The sequence below is a fragment of the Tupaia chinensis genome, unplaced genomic scaffold (genome assembly GCF_000334495.1).
Source record: "Tupaia chinensis unplaced genomic scaffold, TupChi_1.0 Scaffold000099_1, whole genome shotgun sequence".
In the NCBI taxonomy this organism is placed as follows: domain Eukaryota; kingdom Metazoa; phylum Chordata; class Mammalia; order Scandentia; family Tupaiidae; genus Tupaia; species Tupaia belangeri.
Genome location: NW_006159563.1, coordinates 4,032,077 through 4,051,793, shown reverse-complemented (window position 1 = coordinate 4,051,793; position 19,717 = coordinate 4,032,077). Strand labels below are relative to the sequence as shown.

The 19,717-nt window shown below is 41.0% G+C and overlaps 1 protein-coding gene across 1 annotated transcript in view; it reads left to right on the top strand.

The window, feature by feature from the left end:
• The window catches only part of MSH3 (mutS homolog 3), a gene marked incomplete in the record, with an annotated part of 248,405 nt that overhangs the window by 70,553 nt on the left and 158,135 nt on the right, over window positions 1-19,717 (top strand). The window contains 3 exon segments of the mRNA XM_014585921.2: window positions 752-866; window positions 13,013-13,097; window positions 17,256-17,365. Of these exon segments, the coding sequence (XP_014441407.1) occupies window positions 752-866; window positions 13,013-13,097; window positions 17,256-17,365 (310 nt within the window).

Genomic DNA, 19,717 nt, shown 5'->3' with positions numbered 1-19,717 from the left:
AAATGAAAGGGAAATGGAAGGCAGATTGCATAGGGCCTTGTAGATCATTGTAAGGACTGTGCTGTCTACCCAGTGAGCTGGGGGTGGGGCATGGGGGATTTTGGAGCAAAGTCGTCTAAGGATCTGCTGTACACATTCTCCTGGTTGCTCTGTTCAGAATACCCTGTGGGGTGCAGGGATGCGGCAGGAGACCAGATGGAGAGCTGTTGCTATATTCGTAGTGAGGGTTAAGAGTGATCATACAACTTTCCCCCTCACTTAGCAATATGTTATGGATGGCCGTCCCTATCAGTACAGATGGCCGTAAGTCATTCCTTCTAGTAGATGTATAGTAATCTGGGTTCGCTAAAATTTATCTGACTGTTACCCTATTGATGTTCATTTATGGTGATTTTTTTCCCCATTACAAAAGATTTTTCAGTTCACCACCTGTATACACATCCTTCACACGTGTTTTGGAGTATTTCTAGATCAAAGTGGATGAGCATTTTACATTTTAAAAAAAGGCTCTATTATTGTCTAAAAAAGTTAGACATTCAACCATTAGAAAATGTCCTTTTCTTTGTGCCCAAAGTATGTGTAAAATGTGTAAATTATTTACACATATCAATTATATTGATAAAAGGTAATTATAGGAGGTACTATCTAAGTGATTATTTCAACAACCATAAAATAAATTTTATTTAACCTAAAATTTGTTTTTAATAATGATGAGTAAAAATGTTAGTGAGGATTTATGTTCTGTTTTTAGGTTCTCAGAGTTTTTCTAGCATCATTAACTTGGAGAAACCTGTGATGTGCTCTTTGGCGGCAATAATAAAATACCTCAAAGGATTTAACTTGGAAAAAGTGCTCTCCAAACCTGAGTAAGTGATTCCGCAAGAATAAAAAAAAAGTATATGTTGGGGAGGGAATATTAAAAATACTTCTTAAATTGAATTGGGAAATGCTATTTGGAGAAGTTTACCTACTACTGATAGAATACCCTGTTGGAGTGCCAAGATAAGCTCTTTGGTATTGTTGATGAACAATATTAAAAATATTATTTGATTAACAGTATTGATAGAATCCTTAGGAGTTCTGCCAAATTATATTCATGACCGCTATTTGATAGTTTACAGTTGTGACTACAAAACTATGCTTTATTCTCACTGAATTAAGAGGAAATATTAAAAACATTCATAAAATGTCACCCCCTTTCTTATTCTTGGTTTCAGTTCTTATTTCATGGACCATGAAGTTAGAGATAAGTGGACTAGCTCCTAACAACTTTGTATAAGAGCGGTGAACTATGTAGATTTCAGAAATGTAAAAACTAATAATTAACATTATCGAAAAATACTAGTTTAATAACACAGATGTGGTTTGCCTGTTGGTGATGTTGTGTATAGAAGTCTCAACTCATGTGCTGTGTGGCATATATCATGTTGGGTAAAATCTCTTTACAAACTAAATGATAAGCTCTTTGGTATTGTTGATGAACAATATTAAAAATATTATTTGATTAACAGTATTGATAGAATCCTTAGGAGTTCTGCCAAATTATATTCATGACCGCTATTTGATAGTTTACAGTTGTGACTACAAAACTATGCTTTATTCTCACTGAATTAAGAGGAAATATTAAAAACATTCATAAAATGTCACCCCCTTTCTTATTCTTGGTTTCAGTTCTTATTTCATGGACCATGAAGTTAGAGATAAGTGGACTAGCTCCTAACAACTTTGTATAAGAGCGGTGAACTATGTAGATTTCAGAAATGTAAAAACTAATAATTAACATTATCGAAAAATACTAGTTTAATAACACAGATGTGGTTTGCCTGTTGGTGATGTTGTGTATAGAAGTCTCAACTCATGTGCTGTGTGGCATATATCATGTTGGGTAAAATCTCTTTACAAACTAAATGATGTATAATGATTGAATGTATAAATAATAACAAATAATACTAATTTAAAAAGTTACAAAAGAAAAAAACTAACCAGTGAAATAAAAATAGGCAGTGGGATACTTTTCCTCCTGTGCTGCACCCTCTCCAGCCCCGTGTTTGGCTCTGTCAGGAATCAATCTCTGTTATATTATTTCTGGATCAGTAAGCTCCACCCTCTGCAGAGGTGGGTGAGCAGATAGCAGCTAATTCTGTAGAATGGCAGAATATGAATTGAGTAACAAAGTGGTGATGCTGGTTTCAGGTTGCTGTGAGAGTAGAAGAAAGGGCAGGTTCCTTGGAATCTTGCTGTAATGTCTTTGGTGTGTGTTTTATGCGGTTTAGATTAGAATCATTTCTGCAGAAGCAGAATGGTTGTCTGTTTACAAGTAATCTAAATGCCCATGAAAAGAAGAGCAGATTCATTGTGTGAAGTTCAACCTTCCTGGCACCAGGGACTGGCCTCATAGAAGACAATCCCTCCATGATGTGGGTGGGGAAGGGGTTGGTCTCATGATAACCCAAGCACACCACATTGACTGTGCACCCCGTTTTCACCACCACCACATTACCATATACAACAGAACCATCACAACAATAGGGTTTACAGCCCTATGAGAGTACAGTACCACTGCTGATCTGACAGGAGGCGGAGCCCGGGTGGCAATGCGAGTGATGGGGAGTGACTGCAAACACAGACACAACCTCGTTCACCATCTCACCACCCTCACTGCACAGTGGTTAGGGGTGGCCATGAGCCACCAGCCACCTGTGGTCAGGGAGCTGGGGAACCCTGACTAGAGCTACATGATCCATGTTAAAAATTTAATTAATAGTATACTGAACCCAAAATCAAGATGTGGAAGGATAGAGCACATATCAGTATATGCAGTTAGAAACATATGAGAAGTCTCATATACTGCCTCAGAACACATACATATTAAGGAGGGTATAGAGACATGCATGGAATGATGAGCAACAGATGAGCAAACTGTTCAGAAGAGTGGTTTCTTTTCGTGGGCCAGGTGGGAACGCAGTGAAGGTTGGTGGGAGCAATGATATAGTGCAGCTCTAGTTGATATTTTATATACGTATGTGTGTGTGTTATGTATGTTTTGCTATAGTGCACATGTGCTCACTGGAGAGACAGAGAAAAACAGAGAGAAAGAAAGTGAGAAATCACTTTGCTAGGGGGAATGACCTCACTAAATTCCCTTCTCCATTCCCCTCTCAAGATTTTGGGCACACACATACACGTGCCTGGTGTGAGTTTTAAGCCACCAGGTCTGGAACTCGAACTGCAGTTGACTATGTGGGAGTCCAGCAATGTAACCGTTACACAATCTGCTGGTCCCAATGTTTTATATTTTGATCTGGGCATTAAATTAATCCACGTATAGTTTAGTGGGATTGAAATACCTGGTATTGTACTTTACTGGATTCTACATTAGGCTTCAAAAATAAGTTTATTAAAGAGATCCATCTGTACATTTGATTGCATTGGATCCCCATAAAGAGATGATAATAAACTACCTATCTACTTGACTTGGTCATGGTAGGGAGCCTCTAACTAAGTAAGGTATAACTAGTGATTAACAGCTTGCCCATTAAGAGTTATGTTTCTGGGGCCAGCAGCTGGCCTGGTGGTTAAGGGGCTGGATACTCACGTGGCCAACTGTAATTTGCGTCCCAGACCTGGTGGTTTGAAAATCATGTTGGACATATGTGCTCATGGGTCCAAAAATCCCAGAAGGAGAATGGAGGAGAAGGGATTGCTGTGCAGTCCTCCTCCCTGGGGATTGGGGGGAAGGTGATTTCTCCCTATTCCATCTTTCTCTTTCTCTCTGTCTCTCTCCAGTGAGTGCATATACCCTATGGCAAGAACTTAAAATAAAAATTAAGAAGCTATGTTTCTATTCTTACATCAAGAAAGAAACACTAATATTGGGTTAAGGAAACTAATTTTAAGAAACAAACAAACAAAAAACAAGGGCAGCAGGTGGCATGGTGGTTAAAGTTCTTGACTCCCACATGACTGGCTGCAGTTTGAGTCCCGGACCTGGCAGCTGAAAATCACGCTGGGCATATGTGCATGCCCAGGATCCCAGGAGGAAAATGGAGGAAAAGGTTTTTGTGGTGGGGCCTCCCCCACTTCCCCCGCCCCAGGGGTGGCGATTTCTCACTTTCCTTCTCACTGTCTCTCTCTGGTGAGTTGCATGTCTCTTATAGCAAAAACTTTTTTAAAAAAGGTAATTTTTAAATTACCATAAGTTTAATCTCTTGATAAATTGAGTGAAACTGTATTTTTTCATCTTATTTTGATAGGTCACTGACTTTGCTAGTGACCTATGTGTGTCCAAACCTCTTGTTTGGTAATCTCATGGAACCAGAGACAAAAAGGAAATGAAGAGCTCCAAAGTGATAATCCCTCACTTTGTATATTTCCAGCACCCACCATAGCTCAGCCCCCAGCAGGCATTCAGAAAAAACAGGATTAATTAAAACAAACAAAAAACAAGGCTAGCAGGTGGCATGGCGGTTGAGGTGCTTGACTCCCACTAGGCCGAAGGAATTCCTCACCTTGTGATTGTGGGCTTGATTGGAAATTGCCAAAAAGTCAAGAAACCAAGATTAATGAATAAAAACAGCGGTAAAACTGGTATTGTTGTTTTGCTTAAAAATGGTATGTGGATGATGATGTTTTATGGGTGGCATCTGTTAGGTCATTGGGGAAATCATGATCTATGTTTTCAATACAAAAATGCATCATGACTTTCCTGACAACCCAATAATTTGACTCTAAAGCTAATTCTAGATGAGTAATTCTGTAGTTCTTATACTTCGGGAAATGATTGTAGCTTCTTAAGATGATTGCTTTAGAAAAATGGACATTGTTTTTGTGTATTAAAAATTTAGTTTTATTTACAGTCATTCTTTATGTTGCTGAACTTTTGAACTTTTTAGCGGATGCTTTCATAAAAGTGCTGGATATTTCATGAAAATCTTGATATGCATTTACTTTAGTGCCTTTACATTAGACTGTTCTTGAAACACACTCTTTTAGGAATTTTTGTTTGTTTGTTTTTTAATTTTTCGTATAATGTGCATGGCTTGCCAGAAAGAGAAAGAGGTGGAAAGAGAGAGAGAGAGAAAGAGAGAGAGAGAGAAATCACGCCCCCCCCCCAGGAGGGATGGCCACACTACAGTCCCCTCTCCATTCTCTTCTTAGGATTTTGAGTGTGACACACATATGCCCGGCATGATTTTCAAGCTGCTGGGTGCAGGACTTTAACTGCAGTTGTTTGTGTAGGATTTAGCCAACTTAACCACGATCTGACCCAATATTTTTTCTTTTTTAAAAATATAATATGCATTTCTATGAACTTTTTGCAGACCCGTTATATATAAATACAAACACACATATTTTAAATGTCAATAGTGCCAAGAAGGTTAAGAAATTCTTCATTATTTTAGTCCCATTCCTAAGGCAGTTCCTTTCTGAAGCTTATACCAGTACACATGTATTTTAAGATATGTCTTCCCTGGTTGGAGGATGAACTGTTGCCAGCCCTGTGTGAACTCTGGTCGTTCTTCACTATGCTATTTTCTGGTGGTTCTTTCCTGGTCTCGTGGAGGTCTTCACACACATCTGAGGGTCAGTACTAGGCCAGAGTGCTGAGGAGACTCTTCTGCAGGTCTCTGGAGTTCTCTGTGTGCATCTCTCTTGTCTGGCATTCTGACTCAAATTCTCGTTTCCCTGGGCTGGCCACAAAGGCAGGCAAAGTGTTCGCCTCATTTTTTTTTTTTTTTCTCTTGGGAATTAAGGTTCTGTGCTAAGTGTTGTCCTTAAGAAAGATTTTTTTTTTCTCATGTATTTGTCCAGTATTTTAATTACTTATGGTCAGAGGACAATTCTCATGCAGTGAATCTTTTGTAAGTGAAAGCAGAAGTCAGGTGCCATGATTGAAAACTACGCTTAAGCAACAGGAGAGGGATATGTGAAGTTAGAACAACTATCCTAAGCAATGGTTATATCCTAAAATTTCAAGAAAATTAATCTTCACTTAAACATTAGTGATAGAAAAAGAACCAAATTAAAATCTCATATAAAAATATTATAAGAAAAGAGAATATAGGGGTCAACATGTGGCATAGTGGTTAAGGTGTTGGACTCCCACATGGTCTACCGTGGTTTGAGTCCTGGGCTCAGCGGCTTGGAACTCATGCCAGGCCCATGTGCATGTGTGCCCAAAGTCCCAAGAGGAGATTGGCGGAGAAAGGATTGTGGCATAGCTATCTCCCCTGGGGTGTGATTTCTTGCTTTTTGTCTCTCTGGTGAGTGCACAGCCCTTTAGCAAAAATCTCTCTCTAAAAAAAAAAAAAAAAAAAGAGAATATAAAATGGATAATGACATGCCTCAAATGAAGTAAAAATGATAACCTAATATTTTGAAACCAGCTAAACGACATTAGGAAAATGACAGTAAGTGTGAAAGCAGAAGATAAATGAAAAGTAGGAAAGCATTGAAAATAGGTGATGGACTTTAAGGAAAGTATGATTAAAGAAAAAGATCAATTTAGGAATGAAGAGTAAACTTGACAGAACACAGTAACGAATAAACAACACACATGCTTGTTGGGAAATAGAATTTCTATTATTCACGATAGAGCACGAACACATGTACTTGAGGGTGAGAGAGAGGGAGGGATGACCACGTTCCCAAGGACTAGTCCCACTGCAGTCCCCTTTCTCAGCTTTCTAACCCGTTGGATCTTGGGTACTTGCACTCATGCCCAGTGTGTTTCAGGCTGACAGGCTGTGGGATTTGAACCATGGTCACCTTGTGGGATCTAGCTGCTCTTGAACACCATTACCAGTGTGCCATGGGGGTGGCCTGCTAACAGGATTTGAAAAGAGGATGTGCCAAAAAAGTTAACGTAGCAGGCCCAAGGAACATATCCGTAGACAACCTGCTTGCCAGTTTGGCCTTTGACTGGCATCTGAGATCGTGGATTTTTTTGGGGGAGTTTACATTCCTAAATGAAGAATGGCTCCCTGTGTTTAAACTGTTCATGCAAACAATATGGGTGATGCCGAACACCGGCTTCCTTTCTAGGAGCTGAAATTTGGTACCTGGTAAGGGAAGGGTGCTTACGTAATCAGGCCCCAACAACAATCCTAGGTGCTGAATGTCCAATGAGCATCCCTGGGGGACGTCACTTCACAAGTGTTGTTATAACTCATTGCAGGGTAAATGAAGCACCTCCTCTGTGACTACGCCAGGTCAGGACTCTTGGAAGTTTGCTGCTTGTTTTCCGTTTTACTTTGTGTTTTTTGCCCATTAGAAAGGCTGTAAATGTGTCTGTGACTATATATATGGAATCCCGTGTGTCCCAGTGAGTCATCAGACCTGCTGGTGGTCTTGGGGACCACTGTATACTTTTCTTATTATTTTCCTCCCTAGTGGGCTTATTAGCAGCATTTAGGAATATGAAGTTAGCCATATTGTTCAATTGCAAATCCAAACCTGATGTTTTGCAATATAATTCAATTTACAAGTCTTAAATAAAATTAGCCACCAAAAAGTTAGACAGATGGCAAACTTGTGAATTCTGAGAATGACATGGAGTTGCATTCAACCATAGATTTCATATGTGACATGGTAGCGGTTTTTGTTTTTAAATAGTAATTAAACATGATCTTTGTAGTGGGTTTATCTTTCAGATAAGGTCTGTAACTTACTACCTTCATCTGAATCAGAAAGATTGGTTTCATTTTTTCTTTTTTTTAAAGGTAGGATAGAAATGATACGGCATCTTAAGTCTGAATGGCAGGCTTTCAGCAAAGATGTTTTCTTCCCATTATAACACTTGAGGAAAAAAGCATCCTTTGAATTTTTGCTGTCTGAAATATTAATGAAGTATTTCCCAAGAGACTTATAAGGTTTCTATCCAGGGTTACACAGCATGAACTCTAGCCAGGCATTGTTTATTAGGTTCATTTCAAAACACATAAAATTTAGCTTCTTCCACAGGATAAATAATTTAGAATTGCTTGAGTATTTTAGCTCAGTGATGATAAACTGTTGAGTACCTGAGGGTGCTGACAGACCTACAACCTCATACATTATGTAGGCATACGTGTAGTTCCTGTTTCTACGAACTAGGTACATTTTAGCTGTATACAGTTTCTAATGGAAATAGTCACTGACAGAAGGAAATCTCTTGTTTTTAAAAAAAATTTATTTTTCTTAGTTTTTTTTTTTTTTCCATAGGGCCTATGTACTTGCTGGAGAGAGGCATAGAGAGAAAGAGAGGGAGAGAAACTGAGAAATCACTCCCCAGGGAGGATGGGCATGCTGCAGTCCCTTCTCCACCATCGTCCTCTTAGGATTCTGGGCATGCATGCATCCGCCCAGTGAGATTTTCAAACCACTGGGTCTAGGACTTGAATCATGATTGGCCATGTGAGAATCTAGCACCTTAATGACCATGCTACCTGCTGGCCCCATGGAAATTTTCTTTATTTTGGGAAGAAAGGAGTCTCGCTCCAAAATATGTACCAACCAAATATGTATGGAAAATCCAGAAGCATAGTTAGTCCTTCTTATAATTGGTTGATAATTGTTCATCGGAGTCAGTCATATGTGGGACCAGCAGTTAGCATAATGGCTATGTCGCTGGACTCCCACGTAGTCGACTGCGGTTCGAGTCCCGGACCCGGTGGCTTAAAACTCATGCCGAGCACAAGTGCATGCGTGCCCAAGATCCCGAGAGGAGAATGGAGGAGAGGCACTTTCTATCTCTCTGTTTCTCTCTGTCTGTCTGGTGAGCGCATACGCCCTATAGCAAAAACCTCTCCAAAAAAAAAAAAGATTGCCCAGTGGTTGATCTGACCTGTTAAAAGTCAGTGCAGATGCCAGTTTAAAGAAACTCCTTGTTTCTCACCGCATCTATTTTGAGATTTAGATTACTTATTTACTAAGAGCAAAAAGGAAAAAAAAAATAGAAAAAGAAAAAGAACACATGACTAACCCACCAAACAAAAAACTGTGCGGGAACCAGCAGTTAGCGTAATGGCTATGTTGCTGGACTCCCATGTAGTCGACCGTGGTTCGCGTCCCGGACCCAGTGGCTTAAAACTCACGCCGGGCGCGTGTGCGTGCGTGCCCAAGATCTCGAGAGGAGAATGGAGGAGAAGGGATTGCAGCGTGACCATCCCCCCTGGGGGGTGATTTCTCGCTTTCTATCTCTATGTCTCTCTCTGTCTGTCTGGTGAGCGCATGCGCCCTATAGCAAAAACCTCTCCAAAAGAAAAGAAAAAGAAAAAAAAAATAAACTGAGCAACACAACATGTTAATATTACACAAAAAAAAAAGAAAAACAAAATAAACTGTGCAGCACAATATGTTAATATTGCTAATTAAGAAAAGATACACACCTCATCTCTGTAGTGGTCTGCTGTTGTGAGCTAACTTAAGCCAATTTGCTCGTACACAGTTGCTGGTTTCTTTTATTATTGTAGATGTGGGGAGCCTCCCATGGTTTCATGTAGGTGAGGACACTCTCCCTTTCACACTCCCTCTGTCCCAGGTAGGTTGCTAGTTCTAACCTCACATGCGTACTTCTAGCTGCAGATACAAGAGCAATCTGTACGCTCTTCTCTAAGCTCTGTGAAATGCCACTTCTCTTTCTTTTGGTGGTTTGACAGTGCCTTGCCCCAAAGGTCCACTTGAGGCATATATGACAATATAGTAGGACTAGGATTTCATTTCTAGTTAGAGTCAGGTGACAAAACCCTCAGATAAATGACGAAATGGGATGCTTTCAGGATCTAAGACCGAGACGCTGTGCCTCAGGGTATGGACTATTGGATTTATAGGATTATTATGTCCTATTTATGTGACGATGTAGGCATTTGAGCAGTATTTCTGGATAATCTACACATTGAAATTTTACCAGTGAAAAATGATTTCTTAAACATCTGGTGTTGGTGGGAAATAAAGGCAGGAAACTGAAATGCTTTCTGGAAAGACTTTTGGATGATAGATTCTTTTGTTGATTTTTAGGTTTTTGCCATAGGACATGTGCTCTCCAGGGGGTGGGGGGGGAGGAGACTGGGAGAGTGAAGGTGAGAAATCACCCCCCCAGGGGGATTGGTCACACTGGTTTCCTCTCTTCTGTTCTCCTCCTGGGTTTTTGGGAAAGCACACACCAATGCCTGGCATGATTTTTAAGCTGCTGGGTCCCAGACTCAAATTGCCATTGGCCATATGGAAATCCAACACCTTAACCCACACCACCTACTGGCCCCTCTTTTTTTTTTTTTTTAATGCCAAAGGGCACACGTGTACATGACAAAGAGGGAGAATGAGAGAGAGAGGGAGAGAGAGAACTCCCCAACAACACCTGATCACGCCACAAACCTTTTTTTCTCCAGTTCTTTATCCCATCAGGATCCTGAGTACATAGCCCCTCTCCTGTGTTTTTCAAGCCTGTGTGGCTGGGACTTGAACCCATCACCCATATGGTATTGGCGTCCACAGTGCCTAGATACTGTTCAATGGGACTGGCCCAGTTATGGGATCTAGATTAGTCTTTCTCTCATGACAACTGAGCACCCCTCTAGAGTCTGTGTTTGAGTCTAATACTCATGTGCTAACTGATCACCCATAGGAAGTAGGTTCAGCTTGTCAGGAACAGCTGAAGTAAAGGATTCATATTGTAATACTTGGCTAACTTGTTAGATAACGACCCAGAGTCCAGTTATCAAATTCAAACTTGGATCTTTGACGGTGAATTTGTGTGAAGAGCTCTGTCAGCTACATAGCCAATTGCTGCCTAGTTATTTCTTCCTGTAAGTAATGTTTCATATTTTGTGTCTGTTTATGGGTATTTCACAGATATTTCTTGGGATTTTATGACTCCAGTGGGGGAAAAAAAAGAGAAACAGAGCTAAACTGGCTTCCCCATAGAAAGAGGCAGGCGTTTATTGAAAGTATTCTGTTAGGCCCTGCATGTGCTCCAGGTAGTAAGACATAACTAGTTCCTGCCTTCAAGGAGCTTAGATCTACTAAGGAGGTTAGAAGAATGATATCAGTTGCTGTTAAGTCAAGACAAAGTGAGTTAATTGCTTTAAGGAGAAAAAGGGCTGCACACCTGCTATCAATCAGTTTGGGGATTACTTCCCTCTAAAAATTATTAATAGGTTATCATCCTTTGGAAGCTGTCAATAGATCAGACCTGTCACAGGTAAATTATGCTGTAAAGGACAATGTTAAGTTACCAGGCAACATTCTTTTTTTTTTTGGACAGGTTTTTGCTATAGTGTGCATGTACTCGCCAGAAAGACAGAGAGAGACAGAGAGACAGAAAGTGAGAAATCATCCCCCAAGGGGGATGGCCACACCACAATCCCTTCTCCATTCTCTGCTCAGGATCTTGGGCATGCACACACACATGCCCGGCGTGAGTTTAAGCCACTGGGTCTGGGACTCGAACTGCGGTCGACTACATGGGAGTCCAGCAACATAGGCACTATGCCAACTGCTGGTCCCCTAGGCAACATTCTTAATACATGGTAAACTTTCTCTTTCTCGGAGCTCTGAGACCTTAGCTGGGGGAATCATCTGGAGGAAAGGGATTTCTCTGTGAGTACTGCTTCCTTCGGTTCTGATTTTAGGCTTTTCAGATTCCTCAGTGAAAGTTGCTTCCATACCTGGTTCAGGAAACTGGATTTTACTTAAATCCTATTACAGTGTGCTTGGTTAGATTTATAGCATAAACACTTATGCTGTCCTTCCAAGTAGTGTAGTGGCCTGCCGTTGTTTAAAAGTTAGTTATAGAGCCAACAGATGGCCAGGTGGTTATGTTGCTTCACTCCTACGTGGCTGGCTATGGTTAGAGTCTCAGACCCCAGTGGCTTAAAACTCATGCCTTTTGCGAATGTGTGTGTGTGTGCATGTGCATGTGAGTGTGTGGCCAAGATCCTGGGAGGAGAACAGAGGAGAAGTGATTGTGGTATGGCCATCCCCCAGGGGATTGATTATTCACTGTCTCTGTCTCTTTCTCTCTGTCCTGCAAGTGCACATGGCCTAAGGCAAAAACCCCCCTTTTTTAAAAAATGATTTTAACTTCATTTATTTATTTTAATTTGACAAGAGAGGGACAGAGAGAGAGAAAAAAAAAAAAGGCCACATCTGGGACTAGAACCATGGTCAGCAATGTGGAAGTCCAACAACTTAATCACCATGCCACCTGCCACCCTCCAAAAAAACCTCTTAAAAAAAAAAAGAAAAGAGAAAAGTTAGTTATCAAGTTTGTAAGTGCTGCGACAGAAATATCCAAGGACTGGCTAATAAAGGAACTGGAGTTATTAATACATTAGAAATGCATTGATTAAAGTATCTTCTAACATGGATGAAATTGTACATGCTTTTATTGGTCATCTTGTATCTCAATTCTCAAATCTCTTTGAAACTTACTGAACTTTTATTTAGTTTTGGATGGTTACAAGGGCATATGAAGAATGTGAATGCTTGAAGTATCTTTTGCTACTTTTTTCACTCTTATGCTCAATAAACACTGGCCCTTTAAAGTGTGTTGTTAATTATAGAGTAAATAACATTTGTTGCACAAATCAGAATGTTGATTAAAAGCTTTTAAAGTCTTTGTCAAAATGATCTCTTGCTGGAGAGTAAGGAGGACAGTTTTAAGGATCTTGACATATTTTTCTAGCTAATTGTATAGCTTTTCCTGGAGATACCAGTATATGCTCTGCAGATGATAAAAGACCATGTTTGGTTCTATTCCAGGAGATACAGCACAACCACAAAAACAAAATATTCGTACCAGTACTTTTCTTCCATGTTCTTGTTTTCAGTGTCACAGCGATTGTCTTCTCGCGTCAATCTATTTAGCAGCATTGACATTAATGGAAGACAGTAGCCCAATGGATTTTCATTTTGCTCTTTTTTTTTTATTTCTATCAAAATGCTAATTTTTGTCATTATGTCGTTCCTAAATTAGTTTTTAAAATTTTTAATGTACTTATATCCTGGATCATTGTATTTAATTCTCTTACAGGAATTTTAAACAGCTATCAAGTGAAATGGAATTTATGACAGTGAATGGAACAACATTAAGGAATCTGGAAATCCTGCAGAATCAGGTCAGGTGAACATGAGGGCTAATTGGTTTAAGATGATTTTGAAAAATAAAAATTTGGACTCAGGTAGCAGTCTGCTCTTAGGACTGCAAAAATAACAATAGTGTTTTCAACTGGCTGCTCTGCCCGTCAGGTACTTATGGCTGAGTAACTGCCGTACTCACTTTTGGCAGAATCACATGTAAGAAATCCCTTTAAAGTTTGGGAGAAAAACTATAGAGGTGTCCTTTTAAATGGAGGAGGGACACATCCATTCTGACAATTTCTGTATCATTTCTTTATCAAATTTTTCTGTTGAAATGTGTCAGCTTTGAAAATTAATATGAAATAGATGTTTTTGTCTGCTTGAATATAATTTTTTGCATACCTTTGACTTTTGGTTGAGATATGTGCCATCTTGTTTCTTTATTCAGCATGTGAAACCACTTACTGTTGTATTCGATTTGACTGTAAGTGCTTAGTATTTTACTTCACTAACTTTTATCATTATTATTTGCCTTCTGTTGATGAATTAGGAAGATAATGGAGATATTAAAGTTATTGCTTTTTTTTTTTAAAGAGGGGTTTTTGCTATAGGGCACATGTGCTCGCCAGAGAGACAGAGACATAGAAAGCAAAAATCACCTCAAGGAGGGATGGCCACACCACAGTCCCTTCTCCTTCAGTCTCCTCTCAGGATTTTGGGCACTCATGCACACACACCCAGCATGAGTTTTAAGCCACCGGGCCTGGGGCTCAAACCACAGTCAACTACATGGGAGTCCAGCGATGTCACCATTACGCCATCTGCTGGACCTTAAAGTTATTGCTTTTATTTATTATCATTTGGAAAGATGGGAAATTAAATGATAAAAGTAATCATAACAAAATCAAAGAGATAAAAAGCAATTTCAGCTCATTTGATTAAGTAGTAGAGAGCCTGGACCATAAGAGTCAAATGATCTAAAATTTTTCAGAAAATATTTATACCATTGCAAATTAAATATTGATTTATTCTCCTGAGTCCTGGATTTGCATATTATTAGCTAGTTTCTCTCACTTAGTTTCTCCCTTTTCTAATCTATCCCAGTTTGGATCAGACCATTTCTTCTTTGGTCACATTTCTTGCTTGCTTGCTTCCTTGCTTGCTTCCATGAGAGAGAGAGAGAGAGAAAAAGAGAGGTAGAGACAGGTACCCCCAATTGTCTTCACCTTGCCATCTGCCACCAGTCTTAGCCAGTCAGGATCACAGGACCACACATACCCGATGTGCACAGGGAGAGCTCAGGATGCAATTCTCGGCCCTTCTCATGTGGCTTTTGCATCACAGAGCATGGAGTTCCCGCTGTACCACTGCAGTTTCTGGAGTCAAACTTACCCTGTCATCCTTCACCCAGAAGCTGAGAGTCTGTCCTTCAGGTCCCTCTCTCATCAGCTCTGTAACATCCCACGATAGAGAGTAGTAGGAACTAACGGGTGTTCCTGTCAGAAGAGGAGTCCGCAGTCAGCCTGCAGACACAGCCCAGAATGCCAGACTTTCCTTGCTTCCGCCACATCTGGTCTGGTCTTTTCTTTTTTTTGGAGAGGTTTTTGTTATAGGGCACGTGCACTCATCAGAGAGACAGAGAGACAGAAAGCGAGAAACCCCCCAGGGGGTTGGCCACACCGCAATCTCTTCTCTTTCATTCTCCTCTCAGGATCTTGAGCATGCATGCACACGCACCCAGCGTGAGTTTAAGCCACCAGGTCTGGGACTCAAACCGTGGTTGACTGCATGGTAGTCTAGCAATGTAGCCATTACGCCAACTCCTGGTCCCCACATCTGGTCTTTTCAAATCCTACTATAGCAGAGACAGTTCTGAAATCAAACTCCTAAGGCAAAAATCATGTATGAGAAAATGACTCTTTAAAATCTCTTCCACTGGGGCCAGCAGCTGGCATGGTGGTTAAGGCACTGGACTCCCATGTGGCCGACTGTGTTTTAGGTACTGAACATGGTGGCTTGCTTTCTCACTTTCACCTTTCTGTCTGTCTCTGGTGAGCATACATGCCCTATAGCAAAATGATAATAAATAAATAAATATATACATAAATAAAATTAAATAATTCTTTAAAAAAAATCTCTTCCATTTTTAGGACTTGGATCTTTAGAAATAGAAGCTGAGAATTCACATTTGCTTCTCTTTGCTCCTCTACTTTGTCCTCCCTTTCCTCACGGTGGTGGAACAGAGCGGTGGAGGGCTGGGGTGCAGGGAGAGTGAAAGGTGACAGACACGCACCTCTCACAGCCATCCCCCGAGCCTGCAGTGAGGCCAGGGCCCTGGGGAATGATTTCCCATGCCATCCTCCTCACTGCACCTTTACTTTGTCCAGCTAGTCGAGCTGCCACCTCAAGAAGGTGTGATGCCATTGCTGGTCTGGGCTGTCCTCGCTCTGCTGTGCTGTCCTGTCCATCCTCAGAGGAGCTCTGGTGACTTCTGTACCTTCTTTTTTTTTTGAGAGGTTTTTGCCACAGGGCGCGTGCACTCACCAGAGAAACAGAGAGAGACACAGAGACAGAAAATGAGAAATCACCCCCCAGGGGGATGGCCACACCACAATCTCTTCTCCTCCATTCTCCTCTCAGGATCTTGGGTACACACGTACACGCCCCCAGCATGAGTTTAAGCTACCGGGTCCGGGACTTGAACCGCAGTTGATTACATGGGAGTTCAGCCACATAGCCATTACTCTAACTGCTAGTCCCACTTCTGTACCTTCTTGGTGTGCCCTGTGCTCAACTCCTAGCTTCTGGGAACCTAGGTCACGTCTTCTCTGGTTGATTCCTGCAGGGTGGCATTGTGTCCTAATTATGAACTTGGATATGAGTACCCTGAGGGAGGGACCATGTCTTTGCTAATTTTAGTAGTGAGCATACAAGAGGTGTGCTGTGTAAGTAGCTACGTACAAAGGAAAAAGATAAATAAAAACACAGAAAACCTAACTTGGCAATATCATATCTCAAATAAGATTTAAACATCGTGGTAAGCTGTATAATACAGCAACTTTGGTTAAAATGAACTATCATCTCGGGACCAGCAGTTGGTGTAATGGCTATGTCACTGGACTCCCATGTAGTCGACTGCTGTTCGAGTCCTGGATCCGTGGCTTAAACTCACACCGGGCACATGTGCATGCGTATCCAAGATTCTGAGAGGAGAATGGAGGAGAAGGGATTGTGGTGTGTCTTCCCTTTCCCCCTCTCCTGTTTCTCTGTTTTTCCCTGGTGAGTGTACATGCTCTCTGGCAATAAGAAAAAAAAAAAAAAAAAAAAAAAAAGAGCTATCATCTCTAGTTAAAATTGTGACTTTTTAAAGGGTTCAACTTTTTTTTTTTTTTGAGAGGTTTTTGCTATAGGGCGTGTGCTCTCGCCAGAAAGACAGAGAGAGACAGAGAGACAGAAAGCGAGAAATCACCCCCCAGGGGGGATGGCCACGTCACAATCCCTTCTCCTCCATTCTCCTCTCGGGATCTTGGGCACGTATGCACACATGCCTGGCGTGAGTTTAAGCCACCGGGTCCAGGACTTGAACTGCGGTTGACTATGTGGGAGTCCAGCGACATAGCCATTACGCTAACTGCTGGTCCCAGGTTCAGCTTTTAAGTCTTTTTGACTAGGGATTTAATTAAACAGATTAAAATAAAACCCTTCCAGGGTGAATACCTAGAGGGCGTGCAGCTTTACGTCTCTCCGGCGGCTTCTACTTCTGCATTGTCATGAGAGCATCGGTCTTCAAAATGTAACTCTGAGGCAGTGGAGGGAACTAAATTGCCAAAGCAAAATGAAATTATCTTTGTATATTGTATGTTCAAGCAGGAACACATTCAATTATATTGTTAAAATACTTTAGACAAACCTATATTTCAAAAGAGGCTTCTGAGTAATTTATTCTCAGCTAAGCAAAAACTATACAGACTATTCCTTTTTGTCTGTAAAATATCAGTACTTTATTGTGTGTGTGTACATAAACGTGTGTATTCATTCATTAGTCAGTGAACACCTGTCACGAACCACACAGTAGCTAGGCATGTGTAACGCTTAGAGTGGGGGTATGTGTCACAGTTAGAGCATGTGGATTGCTAATGATTTGGCACACATATGATTGTCTCATTAATATAATTTCATTTTTTGGTCTTTCTTAGACTGACATGAAAACCAAAGGAAGCTTACTTTGGGTTTTAGACCATACTAAAACTTCATTTGGGAGACGGAAGTTGAAGAAGTGGGTGACCCAGCCACTCCTTAAGTTAAGGTAAAAGCATTTTTGTATGTTTGTTAAATCTGAAACTACAAAATTGTGAAATTAAAGGTATATAAGCCTCCTTATAACCAAAGTTACCATGGTTAAAGGAATACAATTTTAAATTGATGAATTTTATTCGGTAGTTGGCTGTAGACCGACTAATAATATGAAGACTGTTTTTGTCCTCGTCCCCAAGAATGAGTCTGCTTATATTGGGTTGTTTGAAAAGTCACGACACATTTTTACTTAAAATAAAAACAGAAAAAATAGTCATGACTTTTCCGATGACCCCGTATATTAGAGGGGCTGAGTGTTGTCCAGGGCCAGTGGATTCTCTAGGTTTGGGTCATCAGGAACATAAAGAAGTAGGGAGAGAGGGGGCTGGAGAAGCGTTGATGGCTAGCTGGAGGAGTTGATGGCTGGAGGTAATTCAGTGTTCTGAGATGGGAGCGATGTGATCAGACTTGGCTTGTGTGCAGGACTAGGTGGTGGGGAGTGTAGTGAGGTCAAGGTTAGCAAGTTCATGGAGAGGTACTGAGGACCTGAGCTGAAGCAGGGACAGAGGGGTCAGGTGCCAGATGAGACATTCAGGAAAGCCGAATGAGTAAACTGGGAGATCATTCGGGGGAAATACTCGAGTCTGGTGTTATAACACTGTGGTTTCCATGTTTGTCTGGAATGTCTCCTGAATGAATGCTGTTATTTATTGAGCTCTTACTATGTGCTTAAACACACTCTCAGATAGGTCCTTGAATGAACAGACAGATTCAGAGAGTGTGAGTGATTGCTCAGTGTTGCACAGCTGTGATAGCGGTAAAGTCCAGATTTACCACCGGCATTGACTCCAGAGACCTGAGTGGCCACAAGCAATTGTCCTGAGCAGTTACCCATATGGCTAGGCCAGAGAGAACTTGCCGTGGTGGTGGAGAGACCTGCTTTGTGTTAGCTTTGCCAACTGAGTCAGTTCCACTAAACCTCAGTGTTCTCACCTTTGAAATGGTAAAATATCTCCTCACAGGGATGCTGTGAAGAATAAAATGAAGCAATAATCCTAACTACTATTTTCAAGTTCTTTAAACTAATGCCAGGCAGACACTGTGCTAGGGACTCTAAGTGTGTTCTCTGTTTTAAACTACACAGCAGCGTCACTAAGTAGATCCTATTATTAGCTTCATTTTCCTCTGTGCTTAGTACATAGTCACTGTCTTCAGTAAAGGCTAGCAGATGTTGTTAATGGTGGCGATAAACTTTGACACTCTTGTGATGATTCCCAAATCACTTCAGACTTGGTGGGTCACTCTGATTTCATTGATTAACTATAAAGACTTTAATACATGGGGACCAGCAGTTAGCGTAATGGCTATGTCGCTGGACTCCCATATAGTCGACCGCAGTTCGCGTCCCAGACCTGGTGGCTTAAACTCACACTGGGTGCGTGTGTGTGTGTGCCCAAGATCCCAAGAGGAGAATGGAGGAGAAGGGATTGCGGCGTGGCCATCCCCCCTAGGGGGTGCTTTCTCGCTTTCTGTCTCTCAGTCTCTCTCTTGTCTTTCTGGTGAGCACACATGCCCTGTACCAAAAACCTCTAAAAAAACAAAAAGACTTTAACATGTGGAACACTGAGAGATAAAGAGGAATTCCTGAAAGTGGAATTACATTCTTTAGTTTGATATCTAAATGAAATTCTATAGTAATGCACTTTGATGACAAAGTGCTGCTTCTGAAAGACCAGCAGAGTGAATGGTGGGTGTGCACGATGTAGTGTAGTGTTGAATGTTGGGATGGTGACTGTGCTTCTATTTTTTATTTGATTATTATACACTGTATACGTGCTTTCAAAACTATTCTGTACCTCACAAAGATACAAAACGATTATATTGGGTTGTTGGAAAAGTCATAACACATTTTTGCATAGAAAAACGTAGAAAAAAATACATCATGACTTTTCTGACAACCTAATAATATATAAATCAGAAATAACAATTAAAAAAAGAAACAAGGGACCAGCAGTTAGCGTAATGGCTATGTTGCTGGACTCCCACGTAGTCGGCTGTGGTTCGCGTCCCGGACCCAGTGGCTTAAAACTCACGTCGGGTGTGTGTGCGTGCATGCCCAAGATCCCGAGAGGAGAATGGAGGAGAAGGGATTGCGGCGTGGCCATCCCCCTGGGGGGTGATTTCTCGCTTTCTGTCTCTCTGTCTCTCTCTCTCTGTCTGGTGAGTGCACGTGCCCTATAGCGAAAACCTCTCTCAAAAAAAAAAAAAAAGAAAAGAAAAAAAGAAAAGAAAAAAAAAAAAAAGAAGAGCCCCCTTTGAAAACCAAGCACATCACAGAAGGAGACTTGTAGAGCACATGGACAAA